At 44.9% G+C, this 20,130-nt stretch overlaps 4 protein-coding genes across 9 annotated transcripts in view; 2 read left to right on the plus strand and 2 right to left on the minus strand.

Moving 5' to 3' along the window:
• LOC118365743 (zinc finger protein ZFP2-like) overlaps window positions 1-20,130 on the plus strand; it is a 426,011-nt gene that overhangs the window by 148,588 nt on the left and 257,293 nt on the right. Inside the window, exon 3 of one of the 2 annotated variants that reach the window (XM_052490197.1) lies at window positions 15,955-15,989. The exons of the other annotated variant lie outside the window; for it this stretch is intronic. The gene's annotated coding sequence lies outside the window, so the exon portion shown is untranslated. Of the gene's footprint in view, window positions 1-15,954; window positions 15,990-20,130 lie in introns of those variants that run through there. 2 annotated transcript variants of the gene reach the window in all.
• LOC127914401 (uncharacterized) overlaps window positions 1-20,130 on the minus strand; it is a 143,172-nt gene that overhangs the window by 79,229 nt on the left and 43,813 nt on the right. The window lies entirely within an intron of this gene.
• Window positions 1-20,130, minus strand: part of LOC118373987 (zinc finger protein OZF-like) — a 96,452-nt gene that overhangs the window by 30,290 nt on the left and 46,032 nt on the right. For 2 of the 5 annotated variants that reach the window (XR_008088207.1, XR_004823523.2), the window contains exon 1: window positions 33-677. The exons of the other annotated variants lie outside the window; for them this stretch is intronic. The gene's annotated coding sequence lies outside the window, so the exon portion shown is untranslated. Of the gene's footprint in view, window positions 1-32; window positions 678-20,130 lie in introns of those variants that run through there. 5 annotated transcript variants of the gene reach the window in all.
• Window positions 18,858-20,130, plus strand: part of LOC127914402 (uncharacterized) — a 267,695-nt gene continuing 266,422 nt past the window's right edge. The window contains exon 1 of the mRNA XM_052490255.1: window positions 18,858-19,054. Coding sequence (XP_052346215.1) covers window positions 18,864-19,054 — 191 coding nt within the window. The 5' untranslated portion in view covers window positions 18,858-18,863. The remainder of the gene's footprint in view (window positions 19,055-20,130) is intronic.

Below are 20,130 nucleotides of genomic sequence, written 5' to 3' on the forward strand. Positions count from 1 at the left end.
TCAATGTCCCTGTTTTATAAGATAGTACTCACTGCATTTACTGGTGTTCATCAGTTCTCCAGTCTTCTCTTCTTCGTCCTCTAATGTGACAGTAATCTCCCCCTCTTCGTCCTTCATTAAAAAAACATCTTCATCTTCTTTCAATGTCACAGTAACCTCCTTCTCTCCAAAACCTGCATCCTCCTCTTTCTCTTCCTCCTCTTCTTTTACTGTAACATCCTCCTCTTTCACTCTGAACGCGTCTTCCTCGTCTTTCACTGAAACGTCTTCCTCCTCCTCTTTCACAGCCCCACCCTCTACTTGTTCTTGTATTGTAACAGCCTCCTCTTTGACGAGAGCTTCTTTCTCCATCCAGCAGACCTCCTCTTCTTTATCAGGAGGAGAGTAGCTTAGTGAACTCATGGTCGGGGATAACAGCTAGTTAGCATTAGCGACTAGACTAGTGCTAACTTGACCAGACAGCTAATTGACTTACAACGTAAATATTCAATTAAATGGGGTATCTAGTTGTTTCCACATAAGTATGTTTAAATCATAGTGGCAAATAAACCACGAAATTGTCTAAAGAGCTTGAATGTTCCGACTTTGTTGTCTAGCGAGCTACCGAGGTGGCTGCAGTTGTTGAAGAAGCGTTCCGTCCACTTGATTATACGTCACAGTAGAAACATCGCCTGAAAGACACATCTCGCCATCTGCTGTCTGGAGGGAGGAAACGCAGTTGAGGAGGGAACTTTTTTTAATTCTTCATTGAATTATATTATAAACAGTTTAGATAAACGTTTTTTTCCTCTCCATTAAATACGAATATTATATCAATACGTACAAAGAGCAACACATGTTGTTTGATTAGTTCAGATTTTTTATGAGATTTTAAAACAAACTCTAAATCAACTCCACATCTATATTTCTGAATCAGTCAGTCAAATAACCAGTTTTCAAAATAAGCACCTAGTTATTGATACCCTTGATAAAGATGAGCAAAAATTACTGTATGAAATAAGTAACTAAACTTTACCCATTACCAGGATATTTTAGCCCAAAACCTGCTAGGAGGCTGAAACTTGGCCATAAGTGGATTTTCCAGAAAGACACATCAACACCCACAAAGAGATGGTTAAATTGGGCAAAAAAAATCAACATTTTCAATGGCAATCTCAGTCGTCGGACTTGAACTCCCTTGAAATCCTGTGGTTTGAATTGAACAGGGCAGTCCATAAGCGCAGACTAAATAAATCAAAGACCTAGAGATATTCTGTATGGAGGAACGGTCTAAGATCCCACCCAATGTGTTCTCTAATCTTATAAAACATTTTAATGTCATTATCTTTTATTATCTTCAATTGTATCAGTATAAAATCATAATTTCCCTTTTATTGTTGGTGTAACAATACATCATGTAGATGTATATAATGAACATACTAGGTCTATACTGCTCCTACGTGGTGTAACAATACATCACATAGATGTATATAATGAACAGACTAGGTCTATACTGCTCCTACGTGGTGTAACAATACATCACGTAGATGTATATAATGAACATACTAGGTCTATACTGCTCCTACGTGGTGTAACAATACATCACATAGATGTATATAATGAACATACTAGGTCTATACTGCTCCTACGTGGTGTAACAATACATCATGTAGATGTACACAAAATTTTGGGGTCACTTAGAAATGTCCTTGTTGTTGAAAGAAAATCACCTTTTTCATTGATCATTTATAAAAACCTGTTTTTGCTTTGTCATTATGGGGTATTGTGATGTCATTATTGGGTATTGTGTGTAGATTGATGAGGGGGGAGATGATTTAATCCATTTTAGAATAAGGCTGTAACATAACAAAATGTAGAAAAAGTGAAGGGGTCTGAAAACTTCCGAATGCACTGAATATATAGGGGCAGTACTTTGTGACATCACTTCATGAAACAAGAGGTACAAATATATAACATAGGTTCACAATATCAACATTCAATGTATCAAAATATATGACCCAGCTGGAAGTGGAAACGCCAGCCCAGCCACAATCCGAGAGGTTCACTGATGATCAACCTCCTCCTTCACATCTGACTCCTGATGATCAACCTCCTCCTTCACATCTGACTCCTGATGATCCACCTCCTCCTTCACATCTGACTCCTGATGATCAATCTCTTCCTTCACATCTGACCCCTGATGATCAACCTCCTCCTTCACATCTGACTCCTGATGATCAACCTCCTCCTTCACATCTGACTCCAGTGATCGATCCAGAGCGTCTTCTTTCTTGGGGAATCCCGATGGATGACGTCATCTAATAGGACGTCATCACAACCACCGCCCACAAGATAATTTTCATTCAGGTTATCAATAGGAAGAGCATCAGCAATATGTCCTGTCTGGTAACTTGTCTCGTTCAATGGATTTAAATTGGCAGTCGATCTTAAACTGAGGAAACACTTTTGGAAGTTGTTAACTGCATCAAAGTCTGTGGCCTGTGATGTTGGGACAAATGATAGTCCCTTATTATACAAGATACAAAATTCACTAATTCTACAGCACAACGCAGAGTCGTGTCTTAAGTGTAAAACTAACAATGTCTCAAAAATGTTCCTGGGACTATTATGACGTTAGAAAGTTATGGTAGGAGTTAGAAAGTTGGCTGTCAGAAGTACAGTTATACAATGTAAAATTACTTTTAATCTCAACCAATGCTCTGTTGTTAACACAATAGAAAGGTCAAATGCTTTATTATCTAAAAGTTGAAAGTGAGTGGGCGACGGAGAGAAATAAAATGGTGCTGATGCGGGCGCTGGAGATGGAGGTGTGTTCTAGTGGGTCTGGGCAGGTTTGATGTAGTTAATGGAGATGGAGGTGTGTTCTAGTGGGTCTGGGCAGGTGTGATGTAGTTAATGGAGATGGAGGTGTGTTCTAGTGGGTCTGGGCAGGTGTGATGTAGTTAATGTTTGTATGATGTTGTTGTTTGTATGTGTATGTTTTGTATTGTTTATAAAATATCAAATAAAATATTAAAGCATTCCCATTGCAAAGTAACACCTCACAGTTCTATTTTTGGAGTTATTACATTAAACCAATCAGAATTCAGAAGAATGCCAAAGTCATGTGAGAAGTAATATGCAGGACCAGCCTATTCCCTATAATGTAAACTACCACAGAAATAACTTAAAATGTATAACTTTAAATTAAACCAATAATTTGCGTTCATGACTTGAGTGATTAAAGTAAACCACAGTTTTGGAAACACATAACGCCATCGAACCAAATATCAAAGAATGTTAGCTATTTGCAGTTATCTTAGCCAGCCAGCTAATATTAGCATTTTAGCCAACAAGCTATTAGCCTAACCAGTGTAGCCAACCAGCACGGCTATGGTCAGTGAGACCAACTACCGGAGACCAGTTAAAACCCAACTAGCAGTATGCCAAAGTGGAAAAAGCTACAAAACTCCCATAGTCTAATTCACAGAAAACATGCTGAAAAGTGGTGATGGGGAAACAAAGCTTCCTGAAGCATTGGCTCTTTCGTGTAAAAAAATAGATTCATTACTTTGAGCTTTATTTAGAACAGTCAGCAGCCACCTGCACTGTCGGCTGCAATGTCGAACGAGCCCAAAACCAAACCAATCAGGTGTTCGACGAATTGATTCTTCCAACGTCATTCATCACGTGATGCTGATAAAGAGACACTGCTTTGAATTATACCGCTTAGCGATTTCAATACATGCCTCATAGCTCCAGTCTCAAATTTAACCCCGTTCCTGCTGAAGAAGAGAAGGTCTCGTGAAAGAGGAGGAGGAGGAAGAGGAAGCTGTTACAATGCAGCTTTTTCGATGTCACATCGAAAAATGAAGAAGAGGAGGAAACTGGATATCTGGGCCCTGTTTGTTTCAGTATGATATGTTAGATAAAGGAATAACGACAGACACCAATGTCAGGTTCAATAGCCTTGTTTGTGCATTGTACGAATGGCTACAACTGGAGTCCGGGGAACAGTCCGGCTAGTCGATTACCTATCAACTAGACTCCGTAACATCATCCTTTTCAATAGAAAGTGCAAACATAAAGGCATAACATTAAATTCTTAACAGTCAGGTCATAACAATAGAAAAAGCATTACATTTTCTTTTTTACTTCAGTTGTCATCTTCCTTTTTTAATTTCAATTTAATTATTTAAGAGCAAATATAGATTTTAATTAACCGAGGGCAAGTTAACAGTCCCTTGCTTACAGAGTAAGCCTGTCCGGTGGCTTGCACAGCCGACCCACCTGTGAGTAAGTATTGGCTCTGACAGGGGTTGGATTAGGGGCACGAGCTGGAGAGCTTGGTGGGGTAGAAGCCTCACCTTCAGTTGGCCCATGTCTCAATTCTGCACCCCTCACCCTTAGGCCTGGACTGTGATCCAGCTCATCTAGGTGAGTGTATGGCGTGTTCTGGTTTGTCTGCTCTGCTACGCGCAGATCCACCCGATTGCGACGATAGAGGGAGCCACCAACATCCACTAGGTAAGAACGTGGTGCAACTCTCTGCAGGCATGTGCCCAGCCTCCAAAGTCCTGTGTGGTCTCCCTGCAGCGGTTTCATCCTTTTCGTTTCACCCACCTCCAGCTCTGGTAGGTCCCGAGCAGTCCGGTCGTAGAAGCACTTAGCGAGCTGGTTTCTGTGACGCAGTTTGTCCGTGACGCCAACCAGGACGCAGGGCTCAAGTAGCTTGTTAGCTACGGGGATGGTAGTCTTCAGACGTCTGGACAGAAGGCGTTGTGCTGGGCTGCTGTCCATGTTTTCAGTGGGTGTGGTCCTCCACTGTAAGATCGCTTTCCATGGGTCGTTCCTGTCGCACAAGGCCCTGCTTAACAGGTTTTTTGCAATCTTGACAGCTGATGATCCTTGCCATTTGCTTTTGGGTGTCTTGGAGAGGAGGTCACGTGGTCAAACTCCCATTCTGAGGCGAAACACTTGAACTGTGCAGTGAATTGTGGGCCATTGTCCGTGATTACCTTGTCAGGCTGACCTTGCCTTGCAAACTGCGCCTTGCAGCGATTTATGACTGTCTTTGCAGACAAGTCAGGGAGCAGTTCAATTTCCCAAAAGTCAGAGTAGTGATCAACGATGAGAAGATAGTCCTTTTGTCTGTGGCTGAATAAGTCCATGCTGACGATTTGCCAGGCCCTTGTGGGCAATTCGTGTGACATCATGGTTTCCTTTTGCTGTTCATGTGCGTACTCGTTGCATGTGGGACAGTTGCTGACAAAGTCTTCAAATTCTGCTTGCATGTTTGGCCAGTATAATGTTTCACGAGCCTGGCGGTAGCATGCATCACCTCCAACGTGACTGGAGTGTATGCGGGTAAGCATCTCTGGACGTAGTGATTTGGGAATAATGATCTTCTGACCTCTGAACAAGACACCATTTTGCACGTTGATCTCATCTCGAAAGGTCCAGTATTCTCTCACTGTGAAAGGTGTCTCCTCTTTCAGGTATGGCCAACCTGCGAGAGCCATGGACTTCAGTGACTGTAGGCGTTCGTCCTTGTCAGTGTGTTGCCTTATCTGGGCTAGGCGGTGATCTGTGACGTTTAAGTAGTCTGCCTGATTGATCTGTTGAACATCTTGTTGTTCCTGCTGTAGCGAACAGATGGCCTGCGGCTGATAGACAGTGCCTCTGCCTGTACATTGTGTTGTTGCCCTGCTCAGTGTGTCGCTGATGTACATCTCTGGTCCTGGCTTGTAAATTACCTTCAGGCTGTAGTTTTGCAGAATCAGGAGCATGCTTTGAAGCCTCTTGGGCGCGTTGAGGAGAGGTTTACTGAATATGGCAATGAGTGGTTTGTGGTCAGTTTCAGCGATGACCAGGTCTCGCCCATATAAGTAGTGATGGAATCGCTGGCAGGAGAAGACGATGCTGAGGCACTCTTTCTCAATTTGTGCATAGTTTTGTTCGGTGGGGGTGAGCGCTCTCGAGGCAAACGCAACGGGCTGGCCTTCCTGCATAAGGCAGCACCCAAGTCCCCTTTGGCTGGAGTCGCTCTGGATTGTGACAGGCGTCATGACGTCGTAGTAGCGCAACACTGGCATGGATGAAGCCAGAGATTTCATCTCCTGCACTGCGGCCTCGTGCTTGGGTAGCCAGTGCCATGGTGTGTCTTTGTCCAGCAACTGGCGCAGAGGCTCACAGACTGCTGATAGGTGTGGTATGAACTTTGCAAGATAGTTTGCAAAGCCGATGAGACGCTGTACTCCTTTTGCATCAGACGGGTTTGGCATGTCGAGGATCGCTCTGACCTTGTCTGGGTCCGGCTTCAGGCCTTTTGCCGAGAGAATGTGGCCATGGAAGTGGACGTCTTTCACCTTGAACTGCAGCTTCTTCAGGCCAAGGCTAAGCTTAACTTGATCGGCAGCGCTCCATCAGTGCAAGGAGCTTCACATCGTGGTCGCGTACTGCTTCTTCGTCTGTGTCACCACAGCCTACGATCAGGACATCATCTGCGATGGGTTCAATGCCCTTGAGCCCAGCCAGTAACTCGTGCTGCTTACGTTGGTATATCTCAGGCGCCACCGAGACACCAAACGGGAGCTTGAGCCAGCGTTTCCGACCCCAGGGGGTCCAGAAGGTAGTCATGAGGCTGCTTTCTTCATCCAGCTTGCATTGAAGGAATGCATCTCGGGCATCCACCAAGGTGAAAATCCTGGCCTTGGGAAGCTTATAGAGGAAATCCTCTAGTGTCGGCATGATGTAGTGGGATCGTTTCAGTGCTTGGTTCAGATGATTTGGGTAGATGCAGACCCTCAGCTTCTCTGGTTTTTTCACTATGACCATATTGCTGATCCAGTCAGTTGGTTCAGTCACAGATGTCATGTGGCCATCGGCCTCATACTTGTCCAGCTGGGCCTTCACAGCCACTTCCATTGCAATGGGCACAATGCGAGGAGCACACTGGACTGGAGTGATGCTCTCATCCACTTCAAAGTGTACCTCCCCAGGCACAGATTCAACGGGCATGTTGAATACATCGTCATATCTGCTAAGTAGTTGTTCTTTGGACAGGGGTCCATGCTGGACATGATCCACAATGTGCAGGTCATTTGGTACAGTGAACTGCATCAGTCCCAGGCGTTCGCATGTAGAGCCTGAGAGGAGAGGATGTTGACTGGTTTTTACAATCTCAAACTCCAGCTTGTGTTTGCGTCCCCGAATAACACATTCGGGCTCAAAGGTGCCCATAGAACTCATTAGCTCTCCTGAGTAGAGCTTTAGTCTAGTATCGCTGGGCAATAGATGTGTGTCAGGTGCCAGATTGATTTTGTCTTTGTAGCTCATTACGTTGCATGTAGCACCAGAATCCAGTTGACATTGTTGTTGCTTGTTGTGTAATCGTAGTGTCACAAACCATTTCTTCCCTCTTGAGTGTACAGCCCCAATGGATTCATGCATGTAAATGTCACTTTCACTTTTCAGCTCTGAACATTGAACATGCTACGGGGCTCTCTGTGTTCACCGTTCGTGGTGAATTGCTCTGCCTCGATTGGTTTAGTCTGAATGTCTGCCTAGCAACAGCGTGAACGGTATCAACGTCGGAGCGTGGGGTTTCGATTTCCATTGCTCTCATTCTCATGTCAGTGACTTCAGCAGTGCGGCACATTTCAATGGCAGTTACTAATGTTAAGTCTCTCTCTCTCAGTAGACGCCGGCGTGTATCCTCATTTGCAATTCCCAGCACTATTTTGTCATGAATCAATTCATCTTTCAATCCCCCGTATTCACAAGTGGCGGATTTCTCTCTCAAACGGGTTACAAAGTTGTGTACTGACTCACCCTCTTCCTGTTTACAGCTTCCGAAAACGAACCGCTCATAAATTACGTTTCTGGCGGGTTTGAAGTAATTCTCCAATGCATCCAATATAGCCTTTGCATCACACTGTTGACGTGCTGTGAGGATGAGATTGTGCCGGTAGATATGCCTGCATTCGCTGCCCATTAAACTCCTCAGAGTTGCCGTTTGTACCTCGTTGGGTTTCTCATGTAGACCGGTCGCCAGCGCATAGTCCTCGAATTCATCCCTGAAGTTGTCCCAATTAATATTCCAGTCCCCTGTGAGAACCATGGGATTTGGTGGCGGAATGTTCGCTGCCATAGCAATGGAATATGAGATTTCTTTGCCTTCAGTCATCGACGTAGGTAGTGATCCAAGCTAGGCAGCGAACAACGAGTTGATCAGTGTTGTGAGTCGGAAACGGCGTGTGTTCGCATATGGAACGTAACTGCGCCTATACTGTACTTAGCTACAAAAATAACAAACGTGTGTTTTCCGAGCCACTTCTGATAACATGTTTCAGTATGATATGTTAGATAAAGGAATAACGACAGACACCAATGTCAGGTTCAATAGCCTTGTTTGTGCATTGTACGAATGGCTACAACTGGAGTCCGGGGAACAGTCCAGCTAATCGATTACCTATCAACTAGACTCCGTAAAACACTGTTTCCCAAACGCATCTTAATGCGTCCGATGGTTCTAACGCTGAACGGGCCCTGATTAACGCTAGTAAGTACTGTCTTAAAAACAGATGCACAAACACTGTGATTGTTGAACTGATGTGTGGTGTTAAAGGGGAAATGTGCAATTGCTACATCCATATTTGGACTTTTAAATTATTTATTTAGAGCCATTGATTCTTGAAGAATATAACATGCCTCATGAGCTTAGTTCAACTGTTGTACCCCATCAGAACCCAAATAAGCTTTTTTTTACTCCAATGTTTAGAATCAATGTAAACCAACACTGTATCGCCTCAACATGGTTAAAACTATCATGTTGATATCATGGATGTTCAGTCCTTTCATCCATAGGTCTCTCTATGCATTTGAGACTAGTTACATTTCTCCAGCCCCATCCATCATCTTATTACCAAAACAGTGGTGGAATTACAGCTTTGTTATTGCTTAAACTGCAGATTGGTTGATTGATTGATTGTTTGGTTTTTTAAAGGGGCAACTTTATTTTTAAATAAACAAAATGGCTGCACAGAGTCCTGAGCTGTGTTAGAATACTCATACTAACCGTACTATTTATGATGTTAATTGAATATATAGTATGCTTATTGGTCATAGTATGGATATAGTTAGTATGACAAAAGTTCCCGGATGTCGTGCTAAATTTGTCAAAAACGAAGTATTCATGCAGTACTTTAGGGCCAATAATGCAATTCTCCAGGAAATGGGCGTGGCTTCAACGTTTTCAGATTTGAAGAAAATGGAGGAGAATATGCAGCCAAAGTCCAACGAGAGTGGATATAAAATAACTACTTTAAATAATTGAGCAATGCAATAAAGTAATGACTTTTCAAATAAGTTACCTTTCATATAATGTTAGCTACACTATCCTACACAAAACGCATAGCATATCTTTACAGCAGTATGTATCCGTATGTTAACTAGCTCCCTAACGTTAGCTGGCTACTTATACATCAAACTTCTTTCAAGGAAAGAGATGACCTGCCATCAGCAGCTAGTTTCACTCCCTGGTATATTCTATTACCGTGTATTTGTCCCCTAATTGTGATGTGTCATTACAGCCTGTCTGAACTACCAGTATATCGTTCCTTACTCCAGGAGAAAACCTCCACCAGCTAGTTTCACTCCCTGGTATATTCTATTACCGTCTATTTGTCCCCTAATTGTGATGTCATTACAGCCTGTCTGAACTACCAGCATATCGTTCCTTACTGCAGGAGAAAACCTTCACCAGATCAACATTGAGATCAATTCATTCACTTATAAAACATGTCTTATGTTTACACAGTGTGTAAAGACGGTAGTGGATTACAATATTTAGTCATTTAATGGGAAATCAACGACAGAGACATTTTCAATGATTATTTACTTGATTATTTACGTCATTCTTAGCCAAGGGGTCGTGTGCGTTCTCAATGGACATTGTTAATTCGGGTGCGTTCGTAAATTCGCTCTGGCTCTCTACTCCGATTGCAGAGCACCCTCATCTGAGTACCAGAGCACAACTGATTAATTTAATAACGCTCAACACCCGTTGAATATGGCCGGTGTCAGTAAACATTTATGCAAAAAAACTCAAATTAAATTGTTGCCAGCAGCACAGTCACCAACGCTCTGGATAACATGAAAACAGAGCCTAACCAGCTCTGCTAGGGCAAGTAAAATGGTAAGAGTGAGGTTTTCTCAGATTTGTGTCTAGCAAGCTATCCAACGGTAGCCAGTTAGCTTGGGTGCTTTTACTGTCAATTGCGAGGTCAGAACTCTTGGATTGACCCTACTCCTCAGCCATATAGTATTTGTTTACAAACAGTGGCGTTATAAGATCTTATGTTTTGGTTTCTGGTGGGGTAATACGGTTGAAGCATTTGAGGCATTTACAAGTTATATTCTTCAAGAATCAATGGTTATATAGTAAATGGGTCTTTCTATAACTGCCAGTGTAGATTTCCTGTGAGGGTCAAATTGTTACAGCTGTTAAGTCATTGTATAATATTCTGGCAATTATTTTCATGCCATTTCATTAAAGGTGAAAGATTGTCTTTTCTTAGCAAGGTGTTGCTCAAAAAATGTTAGCTACTATTGCTAATGCTAATCGCTAGTTAGCAGGCTAGCTAGCTTGCTAAATGTATTAAGAGTCAGAGCAAACGTAGCTAGCTAATACTGCCTGGTACCAGTGCTGGTGTAGGCCTAGATAAACATGTTTGTGCAGTGGTATCTTATCAGAGAGGAGTAAGCGAAGTATGAATATGTTGGCCAGCTAGCCGGCTACATGAAAAAGGAAAACGACAAGTAATGTAACATCTAATTAGGGTCAACTGGAAACACTGACTAACACTTTGGTTCCTACCATGTATTCTTCTCTGAGGTTTGTCAGACTACACATCAGGTGTATTGCTGCCACCTACTGTACGGGGTTGTATAAAATATCCAAAACGCAAAACAATTGGGATTAACAAAGCATACTAATTACGTAAAATAAACATGAACCAAATTCACTCCACTATCCTGAATTTCAAACAGAAAGGTTACTATTCAGATCCCTACACAGGTTCAGGAACCTGAGGGGGGGAGGGGACACACACACACACACACACGTCTTCATTCAGTGCTCCCTGTAGTAACATTTTGTCTGAAGTCCTGGAGATCCAGAAATCTATTTCCCGCCTTCATAATGATGTCTAGCTTCTTAGATGTTTTATTAGTTTTTTATTAATGCAATTTATCACTGCGGCAGTGAGGGCAATGCTAACACAATTTTGTTGTAGAAACTCCTCCAAGCTAATGCGGAAACTCCTAGTTTTGGACGAAGGTTACTAATAATTTATTAATGCAATTTATCACTTGCTCTATAAACACAACAAAGTCCACCTTGTTCACTATTAGTGTGTTGGGATCCTTCTCCTACATCGCTTCACTGCAGACTGTGCGACATGAGATACCTTCCCCTCTCTACTCCTTCAGCTATTGTCACTGCCTCCACATAGGACACCTGCTGGATGGGCCTGATCAACCTAGCTACCGTGACATCCTTCATCCATACAGGGAACTCCGGAACGTGATTCCCATCACAAATACAACATGCTTCATGTGACTACGACATATTTATTCCTTCGACAAACACTTGCCACATGTCCAAATTGCAGCGGCTTCTGTAAATCTCACTTACCCAGGTCACCAAACCACAGTAAAACCTTCCGTCTATCATTCATTTGAATCCACGTGCGTCTACCTGAAATGTTTAACCTAAACCACATACAGCTTTCTCCTTTTGCGCTGTTGACACACAATCGGTATCATACCACTCCTGGTCACTTGAACCGATTCAACTTTACCCAATTCATCCTTCACCATCTTTGAGGCCGTTAACAGGTCACCCACAAAAACATCCTTGCTGATGATTCCCACTCTGACCCTAAACTGCTGTTCTCATTCCATCTACACTGCTCAAAAAAATAAAGGGAACACTAAAATAACATCCTAGATCTGAATGAATTAAATATTCTTATTAAAAAATATATATATTTACATAGTTGAATGTGCTGACAACAAAATCACACAAATGATCAATGGAAATCAAATGTATCAACCCATGGAGGTCTGGATTTGGAGTCACACTCAAAATTAAAGTGGAAAACCACACTACAGGCTGATCCAACTTTGATGTAATGTCCTTAACACAAGTCAAAATGAGGCTCAGTAGTGTGTGTGGCCTTCACGTGCCTGTATGACCTCCCTACAACACCTGGGCATGCTCCTGATGAGGTGGCGGATGGTCTCCTGAGGGATCTCCTCCCAGACCTGGACTAAAGCATCCGCCAACTCCTGGACAGTCTGTGGCATTGGTGGATGGAGCGAGACATGATGTCCCAGATGATGTCCCAGATGTGCTCAATTGGATTCAGGTCTGGGGAACGGGCGGGCCAGTCCATAGCATCAATGCCTTCCTCTTACAGGAACTGCTGACACACTCCAGCCACATGAGGTCTAGCATGGTCTTGCATTAGGAGGAACCCAGGGCCAACCGCACCAGTATATGGTCTCACAAGGGGTCTGAGGATCTCATCTCGGTACCTAATGGCAGTCAGGCTACATCTGGCGAGCACATGGAGGGCTGTGTGGCCCCACAAAGAAATGCCACCCCACACCATGACTGACTCACCGCCAAACCGGTCATGCCGGAGGATGTTGCAGGCAGCAGAACGTACTCCACGGCATCTCCAGACTCTGTCACGTACTCCGTGTGAACCTGCTTTCATCTGTGAAGAGCACAGGGTGCCAGTGGCGAAGTTGCCAATCTTGGTGTTCTCTGGCAAATGCCAAACGTCCTGCACGGTGTTGGGCTGAAAGCACAACCCCCATCTGTGGATGTCGGGCCCTCATACCACCCTCATGGAGTCTGTTTCTGACCATTTGAGCAGACACATGCACATTTGTGGCCTGCTGGAGGTAATTTTGCAGGGCTCTGGCAGTGCTCCTCCTGCTCCTCTGTTAGAAGTATTATGAATAAACAATATCCCCATTTCAAATAGAACTGTAACGAAGTAAACTTATACTCTGTTTTATTATATCTGATTAACAATATGAGTTAATAAGAAGGGATTGTGTGACACGGACTAGGAGTAATTAAAGTTAATGAACACCATTCCAACTAGGAAGAAATACAAGACAAAATATGACTATTGTTCACTTGACTGTCTTAAGACAAATGTCAAATATTGAACATTCATTACAGACGTCATTGTTTGTACAACATAATGGCTACGCTGTTGGCATCACCTTTTTACAGTAGATTTTTGCTGTTGTGGGCCTTAAACCATCTGTCCGACTTTTTGTTCACACAGGAGAGAGACGTGACTATTGTGGATCGTCTGGGGGGCCAAAACAACCTCATGATGCTGACGAGGCAGAGAAGAGTCTCTCCACATCAAAACACTTCAAGAAACACCAGCAAAGACCCACAGGGAAGAAATCTCACTTCTGCTCTGACTGTGGGAAAGGTTGCACATCTTCATCAGAACGTAAAATACACCAGAGAACACACACAGGAGAGAAACCTTATAGCTGTGATCAATGTGACAAGAAATACTCTGATAAAAGATCTCTGATCAAACATCAGAAAATACATGAAGGAGTTGTTTCATGATATCAATGAAATAATGTCACAATGTAGAATGTTAACATTGTAGTAGGAGTATTTTAATGATGTCACAATGTAAAATGTTTTAACATTGTAGGAGTATTTTAATGATGACCTTATCGTTTGCCCTGTTCAATTGATTGCAGAATGATATGGATATTAGCCTCAGGGGAAAATCTAGGCTCTGAATTGAACGAGTATTATTTAGCAAAAAGTGAGTAACAAAAAAAGAGCTGTGTTACACTTACCACGTTGGTGACCCACTTGAATCAAAATGCAGCACTTCAAAATGTAGCCAGCTGTTTTCTACAAGTTGAAAAAGCTGCTTGTTTAAAAAAAATACATGTAATATGATAATTGTTGCAGTTGTTTGTGTGTATGCACACATGAAAGCAGTATAATAAATTGGTATATTATCAATTTTATTAACAATCTGACATCACTCCAGTATTTCTTGACAACATTCAAGTGCGAATTGTCTTTAATCCACGACTGAAGTATGACTCAAATCACCTCATATTTCAAACATTCAGTCTGACGAAAGGTGGTTTTATTCCATGCCTCACCATTAAGTGAAGAATTGCCAATACATATTAACAAAGGGGTGTACATTTGGTTTTGATTTTCATATTTACAAGTTATGTAACATTTAGTAATCATAATTATTTTACAATTATATTGACATTGTTACTCTGCTTTTAGATATAATTCTATTGACGTTGTTTCCCTTTTTAGAATATCAAGATTCATTGGGGACTGGGCCCCGATCAAACAACATGCCTATCGAGTGAACCCTGAAAAGAGAGAGAAGCTCTGCAGTGAGGTGGAAAGTTACTACGGATATTGCAGAAGTTTCCTCTTGAAATCAGACATGTCCGTGTTAAGGACAACTTGGTTGCTGATCGTCTCAAGGGAGGGCAGTCAAAAAAAAATGCATTTCGTCAGTGAGTTGCCATGGATCACAATTTATTTTGACTGCATGTTTTTCTGTTTTGGAGATGAATTTAGTTTGTGTTCGTTTCAAGGGGACCAGAGTTCTAGAAGCTAGTGAGTTTTAGGATTCTATAGAAAGAAAGAAAAATGAGAAAAGATACGATTGGATATTATTATTTAGAAATACGTGTTTTTTTTGTGTCACCTCGTTAGTCAGTATGTGCTACACCTGTGCTGGCTTGTCCTTCTCGTCAGTGGGAAGGTGTTTCACCTGAGCTGGACCAGGTTCTATTTAAAAGTGTCTGGCCCAGTGCTCCAGTTGTCTTGATAGATGTGGAGAGTCAACACCTTTAGTTTGCTCCACCGTTTCCTATTAAAGATGTTTTTCATTCCAGGTTGAAGCTTCTTTCTGAAGAGAGCTTATTTTTTTAAATGAATCAATACAAGCAAACAAGATCGTTTCCGGGGATTGGTATGGCAAATACCTTACGATTTGCCTGGACTGAAAAGGAGATGGAGCCGTGGAGTAGAGAGACATTTGGAAGGACCATTTTGATGGGATGCCTCAGGATAGAGGTGAAGGAAGTGCTCTGCCTTCAAGGGAACCCGAATGAGAAGGCTTTCGATGTGACGTTTCACAAAGAAGAAAAACATGACGAAGTAATGAAGATGGCAAAGGAAGCGGAGAAAACGGGACCCCTGTGCCATTATGCGGTGACCAGCCTGGCGAAGAACAACTTCAGGGTGGTCATCGTAACCATGTACAATCCGCATGTGAAGGATGAAGAGGTGAGGGCCTTTCTGGGGAGATACATGGACAATGTCTCCTCAGCGAGGTACCTCAGGGACTCCCTGGGTTTCTGGAACGGAAAGAGAGGTTTCCAGGCGTTACTCAGGGAGTCCCCGAAGAGTGTGGATGGCTACCTCCATCCTCCGGCGATGTTCTCCCTGGGGGCTGACAGGGGAACACTCTACTATGCACGTCAGCCCCCTGTTCTGCAGGCGTTGTATGGCCTACGGCCATACCCTGGCCTCGTGCAGTAACAAGAAATGTCGGTTTTGTGGCTCGGAAGAGCACGAGGCCAGGGAGTGTGACGAGCCCAAGGCTTGCCACGGGTGTGGCTCCAGAGAACACCTGTGGCGTGATTGCCTGGCTCGTCACAGGTCATACGCGCCTGCAGCTGGGGGGGGAGCGGGGGATGGGGGGAGAAAAGAAAGGACGCGTGCGGATTGTACGGATGGCACAGGGGAAAGGACGGAGAAGGACGAAGAAGGGAAGAAGGAAGAGGCGAGAAGAAAGAGGAGTGAAGATGGAAAGAAGGAGAGAAGAAAAAGAAGGCGGAAGAACAGGAAGGAGCGGAGAAGAGGGAGAGTGGGACAGTGGTGCGAGAAGGAGTGGAAGAGGGAGCAGTGACGGGGACGGAGGGAGGTGTGGAGATGGGAGGGGAGGGGGAGATGGGGGAAAGGAGTGGGGGGACAGCCTGCCAGGCTTCCTCGAGGTCGAAATGAGGGATTTGGTGGAGGATTTAGCGGGGATGGGACGTTGTGTCTCCCCGCTACCTCCTTCACCAAAGAAGAAAGGGATGAAGAGGGGGAGCTTGGCAGGAAGTGAGAGGGAGGGGGGTGTGGAGGGGGGGGGGCTAAGAGAGTGGCGGGGGGGGTAATTTGTCCTCCCGGTTTGCCTCAGCCTCTTGCATTTTAGTGGATGACTCCAGTGAGGGGTCGGTGGGCTGTTTGCTAGAGGTATCCCAACTCCTGTTTGAGGAGATGGGGTCCCCTACATGCAGCCCCGAGGCAAACAGGGAGGGGGGGATGGTGGGTGGGGAGGGAGGACCCAACACACTGCCTGGGTCATGGGTTGGGATGGAGGACGGGGGGGCGTCAGGAGAGGAGAGGACGTCCCCGCCGGTGAAGATGGACCAGGGGAGTATCGGGTGAGTCTCCTGTTTTTTCTTTGTTTTTTATTTTTTTTTATTTGTTGTTAATAATTAAATGAATAGTTCTGTTTCATTTTTTAGTCTAAATGTTAGGGGGGTAAGGAATAATGTTAAAAGGAGGGCGGTTTTTTGTTATTTAGAGGGTGTGGGGTTTGATTTCTGTTTTTTACAGGAGGTTCACCTGAGGGATGGTGGGGATGTGTGTAGATTTAAGAGGGAGTGGGATAAGGGGGAATCTTTTTGGGGCATAGGAGGGGTGCACTCAACAGGAGTAGGGATTTTGTGTGGGCATAGAGAGGTTAAAATAGAGAACACTTTTGTAATAATGCAGGGTAGAGTTTTGGGGATAGATGTAAAGTTTGGAGAAGCTAGATATAGGTTAATTGGGGTGTATGGGCCACAGGTGGCGGCAGACAGGAGGGAGATGGTGGACTGTCTGGCGCCCATGTGTGTTACAAACAGGCACTTGGTGATAGGAGGAGACTTTAATATAGATTTAGGGGTAGGCGGTGATAGCAGTGCAGGTGCCATCTCTTGGCTAATGGCTTGCCATGGTCTGGTTGTTGGTGGCCTGCACACTACTCCGGCAATGGTCGGTCCAATATGGCGCAACTCCAGGGGGGTTGCGCGGAGGCTCGCCTACATTTTTGTATCCAGGTCTTTGGGTCAGTTGTCTGGGGGGCTGTTGCCTGTTTTCTTCACGGATCACGACGGGGTGTTCCTGCAGGTGGGGTCGCCAGTCTGCCTCTTCGGTAGGGGGTACTGGAAGTTAGATCGGGATATACTGGAGGAGCAGGCTTTCGTTGACGCATTTTTTTGTTTCTTTCGGAGGCTTGACGGCCTCCATGTGCGAGGGGGTGTTAGAGTGGTGGGATTTAGTGAAGGGGAGGATAAGGGCTTTTATAATAGGATATTGTAGAAGGAAAAAAAGGGAGGAAAGGAGGGAGGTGGATCGTATCCAAAGGTTAAGTGAACTCGAGTACGAGGCAGGCAACCTCGGCGGGTCGATTGACTGGGAGAGATTCGCAGCCCTAAAGGCGCAGCTCAGGGAGCTGCAGGAGCAGAAGGCTCGAGCTTTCCTGGAGCGTGCGCATAGTGGCTTTCTAGAACATAATGAGACTTGTTCCGCTATGTTCTTTAAGTCGGTTAGGGCCAGGCAGAGTAGAAGGGTAATGCATGGCGTTAGAGAAGAAGATGGTAGTGTAGTAAGTAAACCAGAGGAGATGGTCAGGGTGACAACTGATCATTTCCGAGGTTTATTTAAGGAAAGGGAAATAGATGTAGAGCAGGGAAATGTGTTTTTAGAACACTTGTTCTGGCGGTTGCCAGAGGACACTAGAGACGTGATGGAGACCCAGATCTCACTAGAAGAGGTTGAGAGCGCTCTTAGGAGGATGGGAAAAGGGAAGGTGCCTGGGATGGATGGGCTGCCGGCTGAGTTTTACCTCAAGTTTTGGGGTATACTTGGACCAGTGGTTCTCGAAGTCTTGAAGGCCATCCTTGAGACGGGGGTCCCGGGGGGATCAATGGCTGTTGGTGTGCTGTCACTTCTTTATAAGAAGGGGGAAGCAACTGACCTTGGCAACTGGCGGCCATTGACCATGCTGTGCGTAGATTACAAGATTCTTGCAAAGGTTTTAGCAGACCGGTTGCGCACAGCCTTTCCCTACGTCGTCCACGAGGATCAGACGTGCGGGGTAGAGGGCCGCTCTATAAGATGGAACCTACAGTTGATCAGGGATTCCATCGCTTGGGTTGAAGATAGAGGGCTGCCTTTAATGGTAGCAGCGCTAGATCAGGCGAAAGCTTTTGATCGCGTGAATAGATCTTTTCTATTCAGGGTGTTAGGTAGATTAGGATTTGGGGAGAAGTTTATAGGATGGATCTGTACTTTATATGTCGGAGCGGGGTGTCGAGTTAGTGTAAATAGTCACTTAGGTGACGTTTTTGACCTCTCGTCTGGGGTCAGGCAGGGATGCCCACTCTCGGCTCTCCTCTTCGTTCTGTACATGGAGCCTCTGGGGGCTGCCATTAGGGCAGACACAGGGGTGGAGGGCTTGTTGATCCCTGGGAGCGGTGGGCTGCGTGTTAAGATGACGCAGTACGCCAACGACACTTCCTTGCTGTTGTGCAAGGACTCGTGCCTGACAAGGTCTCTTGCCATCATTGGGGATTTCACCCAAGCGTCGGGGGCGGTTCTGAATCATGCAAAGTCTTCCGTTAAGTATTTCGGAAGATGGCGCGGTAGAACGGATGTGCCTGGGGGGTTATCTCTTTGTGAAGGGGCCCTGAGGATTCTCGGGGTCCATTTTGAGACCTCCGGCTCAGCGACGCTAAACTGGAACATGCGTATCGCAGTGGTACAGAGGAAGCTAGCAATGTGGAAGGCTAGGTATTTGTCTTTTATGGGCAAAGTCCTGGTCCTAAAGGTGGATGTGTTGCCGCCTCTTTTGTATTTGGCATACATCTACCCATTGCCGGCTTGTCTGAGGAGGCCTCTAGTGAGGCTTGTGTTTCAGTTTATGTGGAGTGGCAGGTGCGAATGGGTCGCCAGGGCACGCATGATCTGTCCCATCAGGGAGGGAGGTAGGGGGTACCACATTTCCCCTCAAGCTGGACTCAATTTTTGTTTCTTTCTTGTTAACGGAGCTTGCTCAGCCAGTGATACACCCGTCCGGTTACCTCCTGCGGGTGTTTTTCTCGTATCAGGCGAGAAGCATAATGGTGTGGTCTAACACGGATCCTCGGGCGGAACAGCTGCCGTGGCACTTTGGTCATGCGGCCAAGTGGCTGCGTGCGCACCCTGAGGTTGAAGTTGCCCGAGTAGGTTTAGATCACAGGCACCTGTACGAGGAGGTCAGAAAGGCAGGGAGTCCGGCGCCTGTAGTGGGCATCTCGGAAGTGGTCTGGGAGGGAGTGCAGGCGCGGGGTCTGGACAACGGGCTCAAGGACCTGAATTGGTTGAGCCTTCATAAGTGTTTGCCGGTACGTTCCATCTTGTACCGGTATAGTTTGGTGTAATCCCCCACCTGTCCAAGATCCTCTTGTGGCAGGGAGGAGACTGTTCGCCATGTCTTTTGGGACTGTGCCTTTGCCGGAGTAGTATGGGCTAGGGCACGGGTGTTGTTAGGTTTGGTAAAGGGGGATTTTGTATTGACGTGGGCCAGGTTAGAGAGGGGTGTAGTAGGGAGAGTGAGAGGGACGGATAGGGACAGGTTTCTGCTCTGGCTTCTCACGAGTCTCTTTAAACGGGGGCTGTGGGAAGCAAGGCAGAACATGGTGAAGACAGGGAGAGATTGGGGGGTGGGAGGGTGGAAGGAGATTTGAGGTGGAGGATGAAGAGGGAGGAGAGGAAGTGGGGGCAGCATGCTGCTCGGGAGAGGTGGAAGGGGGGTTTAGGGCTGGGTGTCATTTAGATTTGTAAGAGGATAGATTAGGGACGGGGAGGGAAGATGCTCCCCTGAGGTTTTGTTTGGGGTTTATGTTTAGTTTAATTAGTTTAATTAAAATACCATTATTTGAGTATGTATGTAAATTATGAGTTGTAAAGAATGAATGGTATTGAAGATAATAAATTATTTTAACCACCTTTTTGGTTTACTTCCTGTCTTT

Source organism: Oncorhynchus keta, chromosome 32, assembly GCF_023373465.1.
Source record: "Oncorhynchus keta strain PuntledgeMale-10-30-2019 chromosome 32, Oket_V2, whole genome shotgun sequence".
In the NCBI taxonomy this organism is placed as follows: domain Eukaryota; kingdom Metazoa; phylum Chordata; class Actinopteri; order Salmoniformes; family Salmonidae; genus Oncorhynchus; species Oncorhynchus keta.